This window comes from Colobus angolensis, unplaced genomic scaffold, assembly GCF_000951035.1.
Source record: "Colobus angolensis palliatus isolate OR3802 unplaced genomic scaffold, Cang.pa_1.0 Scaffold188, whole genome shotgun sequence".
In the NCBI taxonomy this organism is placed as follows: domain Eukaryota; kingdom Metazoa; phylum Chordata; class Mammalia; order Primates; family Cercopithecidae; genus Colobus; species Colobus angolensis.
This window is the reverse complement of record NW_012115021.1, coordinates 2,946,862-2,954,211: the sequence shown is the minus strand read 5'-3', so window position 1 is coordinate 2,954,211 and position 7,350 is coordinate 2,946,862. Positions and strand designations below refer to the sequence as shown.

Genomic DNA, 7,350 nt, shown 5'->3' with positions numbered 1-7,350 from the left:
GCCAGGATGGTCTCGATCTCCTGACCTCGTGATCCACCCGTCTCGGCCTCCCAAAGTGCTGGGATTACAGGCTTGAGCCACCGCACCCGGCCTATGTAATTTTTTTATTACACTTTCAGATAGAAGTGAGATTACAGTCAACTGGCATAAATATTTTTATGGATTTTTCTACAAACTATTTTTCAGAAAGTTTGTACCAATGTATACTTCTAACAATGTATCAGAGTGCCCATTTTAGTACAGAGAATCAACTTTTGTTTCTGGGGTTTTTTGTTTGTTTTTTTGTTTTTTTTGGTTTTTTTGGCTGGAGTACAGTACAGTGGCATGATCATGGCTCGCTATAGCCTCAACCTTCCGGGCTGCTCAAGTGATCCTCCCACCTCAGCCTCCCAAGTAGCTGGGATTACAGACACATGCCACCACACCTGGCTAATTTTTTGTATCTTTGTAGAGATGGGGTTTTGCTATGTTGCCCACGCTGGTCTCAAACTCCTGGGCTCAAGCGATTTTCCCACTTCAGCCTCCCAGATTGCTGGGATTAACAAGTCTGAGCCACTGTGCCCAGCCGAGACCACAATTAGCCGGGCATGAAATTTCTTCTAGTTTGAGTAATAAAATAATTTAAAGGAATAAGCTCTCCTCCAGGAAGGGAGTCAACAAACTACAGTCCACTGGCTCATCCCCTCACCGATGTGTGTGAAAGGTATGCTGGCCATGGCCATGCCTATTCATTCGTCTATGGGCTGAGGCTGCTCTTATGTTACAACAGCAAATGTGGGTATTTATGACAGACAATACTATCTAGCCCTTCACAGAAAAAGTTTCCTGACCCCTGTTCTAGGATATTAATAAGAGATAAGCTGCTTAGAAGTTGAGACAAAAATGAACTGACTACAAAATATTTGGAAGGCTTACCCTTAGAAGCCACAGAGTTTGGGGTCCCCTCATCTCTGCCACTGTGGCTTAGCAGGCAGTACATGAACTGGTAAGATACGTGAGCTTTAAGCCAGTTACGGTGGCTCATGCCTGTAATCCTAGCACTTTGGGAGGCCAAGACAGATGGATCACTTGAGGTTAGTAGTTTGAGAACAGCCTGGCCAAAATGGCAAAAACCCATCTCTACTAAAAATACACAAACTAGCTGGGTGTAGTGGTGTATGCTTGTAATTCCAGCTACTTGGGAGGCTAAGGCAGAAGAATTGCTTGAACCTGGGAGGCGGAGGTTGCAGTGAGTCAAGATCAGGCCCCTGCACTCCAGCCTGGGCAACAGAGCAAGACTCCAGCTCAAAAAGAAAAAAGACACATGAATTTTAAAGTCAGAGAAAGCTGGGGCAGAGCTCAAGTCCTACTCACCAGCTCTGTGACCTTGGGGATGGGGATAATAAAAGTGCCAACCACATAGGGTCATTATGGGTATAAGTGGAGAAGAGGCATGTCAATTGTTTAGCACAGTGCCTTGCACGTAATATGCACTCAATAAATGTTAGTCATGGTTCTGAATATCACCTAAAACCTGTCCTCAAAACGGGAAACACACAGCTTTCACTGTCTTGCATCAAGTAAGTGAAAGAATGTAGCTCAAATAGTGCCACTTATAATGTGTGCCATTTCAAACTCACCATACTTGGGAGGGAAACAGACAGATGATGAGGAAGAATCCTGGCCACTGTCACTGTTCAATAAAGTTGAGCGATTCATTGTGTCGAGGCTGTTTTCCGTGTTGGTGTCTACTTTTACCAAAATGTTCAGAGGTAACAGTTCTGAAAGAAAAGAACTCTCAACTGACAATTCTATATCCAGCGAAACTGTTTTTAGGTACAGAGGGGAAATACACTCTCAGACAAAAGAAAACTAAAAATATTTGTTGCCAGCAGACCTACTCTTTTTTTTTTTTAGACTCTGTTGCCCAGGCTGCAGTGCAATGGCGTGATCTTGGCTTACTACAACTTCCGCCCACTGGGTTCAAGCAATTCTCATGCCTCGGCCTTCCGAGTAGCTGGAATTACAGGCACCCACCACCACACCTGGCTAATTTTTGTATTTTTAATAGACACGGGGTTTTGCCATGTTGGCCAGGCTGGTCTTGAACTCCTGACCTCAAGTGATCTGCCTGCCTCAGCCTCCCAAAGTGCTGGAGACCTACTCTTAAAGAATGGCTAAAAGAAGATCTTTAAACATAAAGGTTATGATGATAGAAGGAACAGTAGCACATCAGAAAGGAAGAAAGAATAGAAAGATGCATGTGGAGAAATGGAACAGCCACACTGGAAAACAATTACTACATTTGTAATTATGATTACTATTATTGTAATTATTATTATAATTTAAAATGTAGTAATTAATTGCAGGGTTTTCTTAGGGTTAAGCACCTAAGAGTGAAATTGCTGGAAATTTCACTGTTAGGTATTTATCACAGAGAAATAAGAGCTCATGTTGACACAAAAACCTTCATATGAGTATCCCCAGCAGCTTTGTGATAGCCAAAACCTGAAAACAACCCAAGTGTCCTTCAATAGGTGAATGGTTAAAGAAACTGTGGTAAATCCATACCACAGAATACTGTTCAGCAATGAAAATGAAAAAGAGAAAGAGCAGAAAAACGGGCGATACAAAACCATCATGAGTTCTCTAAATCATATGGAATGACTGAAACAAAAGTGAAAACACCATCTGATACCTATGACAATGATATTTAAAGGTGGGGAGAAAAAGAAACCTAAGTGGAATTAAAGTTTCAACACTTCATTCTAAGTGGTAAAATGCTGATTCCAACAGGCAGTGATAAGTCACATATGTATACAGTAACACTCAGAGCAACCACTAGGAAAACTACACAAAGCAATATACTCAAAAACAAACAAATCAAGATGGAATGCTTAAAATGTTCAAGTAAGTCATAGGAAGGCAAGAAAAAGAAAAGGAGAATGAGAAACAGAAAATAAACAGAAAAATAATAAAATGGAAGGCTTAAACCCAGTATCAATAATTACGTTAAATGCCAATGATCTAAACACACCAATTAAGTGGCAGCAATTGACAAAGTAGATAAAAAATAAGACCCTCAATTGCCAGATAGTGTAAATGAAAACAAAAAAGAAAAACAAGACCCACCTGTACGCTCTTTGTTAGAAACTCTAAAATTCAACAACATAAGTAGGTTAAAAGTTAAAGAATGAAAAATTACCATGTGATATGGTTTGGATTTGTATCCCTGCCTAAACTTCATGTCAAATTGGAGGAGGGGCCTGCTGGGAAGTGACTGGATAATGCGGGCGGATTTCCCCCTTGCTGTTCTCATGAGAGTGAGTGAGTTCTCACAAGATCTGATGGTTTAAAAGTGTGTGGCACTTCCCCCTCTGCTCTCTCCTGCCACCATGTGAAGAAGGTGCTTGCTTCCCCTTCACCTTCTGCCATAACTTTAAGTTTCCTGAGATCTCCCAGTCATGCTTCCTGTTAAGGCTATGGAACTGTGAGTCAATTAAACATCTTTTCTTCGTAAATTACCCAGTCTCAGGTACTTCTTTATAGCAGTACGAAAATGGACTAATGCACCACGCAAATATTAATCCAAAAAAAAAGAAAGCAGAGTGGCTATATTGATATCAGATGAAATAAACAGACTTCAGAGCAAAGAAAGTTACCAGAGACAAATAAGAACACTACATAACAATAAAAGGGTTAACCCCCAGGAAAATATAATGATCCTCAATATGTTCAGACCAATCAAAAGGGTCTCAAAATATATAAAGCAAAAACTGAAAGAGTAGAAAGGCAAAATAGACAAACCCACAGTTATATTGAGGACCTCAACACCCACCTCTCAGCAACTGACAGAACAACCAGACAGAGGCCAGGCACGGGGGGCTCATGCCTGTAATCCCAGCACTTTGGGAAGCTGAGGCAGGCAGATCACCTGAGGTCAGGGGTTCAAGACCAGCCTGGCCAACATGGTGAAACCCCATCTCTACTAAAAATACAAAAATTAGCCAGGCATGGTGGCACATGCCTATAGTTCCAGTTACTCAGGAGGCTGAGGCCCAAGAATTGCTTGAACCCAGGAGGCAGGGGTTGCAGTGAGCCAAGATCACGCCACTGCACTCCAGCCTGTGACAGAGCGAGACTCTGTCTCAAAAAAAGAAAAAAAAAAGAACAACCAGACAGAACATCAGCAAGGACAGAGAAGACCTGAGTAACACACAACCAACCAACAGGATTTTCATTATAGAACATTCCATCTAATAAAAGCAGAATACACATTTTTTTTTCAAATGCCTATGGAACATTCACCAAGACAGACCACATCCTGAGCCAGAGGAGAAAACCTCAATAAATCTAAAAGAATTGAAATCATATAGAGTATATTTTCTGACCACAGTGGAACCAAACTAGAAATCAATAACAGACAAGAGAAAAATCTATAAACACTTGGAAATTAAACAGCAAACTCCTAAATAATCCACATGTCAAAGAGAATTCTCCAAGGAAATGTAAAAATGCACAGGACACAGCTCGGGAGCAAGATAGCTAAATAGAAGTCTCCACCGATTGTTCTCCCCACAAGAACACCACATTTAACAACGATCTACACAAAAAAAGCACCTTAATAAGAAATCCAAAATCAGCTTAGGTCCCAGCTCAGCCACAGTGGGGCAGGGTACCACGTGGGCTCTTGGGGTCCCTGATTCCAGGCCTTGGCTCTTAGATGGCATTTCTGGGCCTATCCTGGGCCAGAGGGGAGCCCACTGCCCTGAAGAGTGAGTCCCAGGCCTGGCAGCATTCACCATAAGCTGAGTGAACAGCAGCGATGGCCTGGCGGTACCCTCTGTGGGCCTGTGGCAGTGGTGGCCACAAGGAGAGACTTCTCTGCTTGTAGAAATAGGAGGGAAGAGTGGGAAGGACTTTGTCTTGTGGCTTGGGTGCCAGCTCAGCCACAGTAGAACAGAGCACCAGGTAGATTCCTGAGGTCTCCAGCTCCAGGCCCCAGTTTCTGATTGGCATCTCTGGACCTGCCCAGGGCTGAAGGGAACTCACCGCCCTGAAGGGAAGGACACAAGCCTGGCTGGCTTCACCACCTACTGATTGTAGAGGCCGAGGGTCTTGAGCAAACACACGCTGTAGCCAGGTAGTGGTTACAGCGAGCCTTGGGCAAGACTCAGGGTTCTGCTGGCTTCAGGTCTGACCCAGCACAGTCCCAGTGGTGTTGGCCACAGGGGTGTTTGTGTCACCCCTCCCCCAGCTCCAGGCAGCTCACCCCAGAGGCAGACTCCTTTGTTTGGGAGAATGTAAGGGAAAAGGCCAGGCGCAGTGGCTCATTCCTGTAATCCCAGCACTTTGGGAGGCTGAGGCGGGCAGATCACCTGAGGTCAGGAGTTCAAGACTAGCCTGGCCAACATGGTGAAACCCTGCCTCTACTAAAAATACAAAAATTAGCTAGGCATGGTGATGCACACCTGTAATCCCAGCTACTCAGGAGGCTGAGGCAAGAGAATCACTTGAACCCAGGAGATAGAGACTGCAGTGAGCTGAGATTGCACCACTGCACTCCAGCCTGGGCAACAGAGTGAGACCCCATCTCAAAAAAAGAACAAGAGCCTCTGCCTGGTAATCCAGAGAATTCTTCTGGATCTTAATCAAGATCACCAAGACGGCACCTCTACAAGTCTTCAAGAGCCACTGCATTACTGGGCTTGGGGTGCCCCCTGATACAGATATGGCTTCAGTGACCAAAAACTTAGATCACAACACCCAAGTCCCTTCGAATATCTGGAAAGCCTTTCCAAGAAGGATGGCACAAGTAAGCCCAGACTGCAAAGACAACAATAAATATCTAACTCTTCAATGCCCAGACAGATGAACATCCACAAGCATCAACTCCATCCAGGAAGACATGACCTCACTAAACGAATGAAATAAGGCACCAGGGACCAATCCCAGAGAAACAGAGATATCTGACCTTTCCAACACAGAATTCAAAATAGCTGTTTTAAGGAAACTCAAAGAAATTTAAGATAACACAAAGAAGGAATTCATAATTCTATCAGATAAATTTAACAAAGAGATTGAAATAAAAAGTATCAAGCAGAAATTCTGGACTTGAAAAATGCGATCGACATATTGAAGAATGCATCAGGGTCTCTTAATAGAAGAACTGATCAAGCAGAAGAAAGAATTAGTGAGCTTGAAGACAGGCTATTTGAAAATTCAAAAAAGACAAAAGGAAAAAGAATGAAGCATGTCCACAAGATCTAGAAAACAGCCTCAAAAGGGCAAATCTAAGAGTTATTGGCCTTAAAGAGGACATCAAGAGAAAGATGGGGTAGAAAGTTTATTCAAAAAAATTTACTAAGCACAGTGGCTCATGCCTGCAATCCTAGCACTTTGGGAGGCCAAAGCAGGCAGACTGCCTGAGCTCAGGAGTTCAAGATCAGCCTGGGCAACATGATGAAACCCCATTTCTACTAAAAATACAAAAAATTAGCCAGGCATGGTGGCATATGCCTGTAATCCCAGCTACTTAGGAGGTTGAGGCACAAGAATCACTTGAACCTGGGAAGTGGAGGTTGCAGTGAGCTGAGATCATACCACTGCACTCCAGCCTAGGTGACAGAGCAAGACTCTGTCTCAAAAATAATAATAATAACAGACAACTTTCCAAACTTAGAGAAAGAATATCCAAGTACAAGTTTATAGAATACCAAGCAGATTTCACCTGAAGAAGACTACCTCAAGATATTTAACAATCAAACTCTCAAAGGTCAAGGATTACAAAAAGATCCTAAAAGCAGTAAGAGAAAAGAAACAAACAACATACAAAGACCTCTAATATGACGGGCAGCAGACTTTTCAGTGGAAATCTTACAGGCCAGGAGAGAGTTTCATGACATATTTAAAGTGCTGAAGAAAAAAAAATTTATACTAGAATAGTATATCCAGTGAAAACATCCTTCAAGCATGACAGAGAAATAAAGACTTTCCCAGGCAAACAAAAGCTGACAGATTTCATCAACAGCAGATCTATACTATAAGAAATGCTAAAGAGAGTTCTTCAATCTGAAAGAAAAAGACATTAATTACCAATAATAAATTATCTGAAGGTATAAAACTTACTAGTAATAACAACACACAGAGTATTGTAACACTGCAATTGTGCTGTGTAAAATACTCTTAAGTAGAAAGACTAAATGATGACCCAATCAAAAATAATAATTACAACAACTTTTCAAGACATAGACAGTACAGGCCGGGTGCAGTGGTTGACACCTGTAATCCCAGCACTTTGGGAGGCCGAGACGGGCAGATCACCTGAAGTCAGGAGTTTGAGATCAGCCTGGCCAACATGGTGAAACCCCG

General features: G+C 42.6%; 1 protein-coding gene across 1 annotated transcript in view; it reads right to left on the bottom strand.

Moving 5' to 3' along the window:
- BEND2 (BEN domain containing 2) overlaps positions 1–7,350 on the bottom strand; it is a 56,579-nt gene that overhangs the window by 8,539 nt on the left and 40,690 nt on the right. Inside the window, 1 exon segment of the mRNA XM_011940221.1 lies at positions 1,620–1,760. Within this exon segment, the coding sequence (XP_011795611.1) occupies positions 1,620–1,760 (141 nt within the window).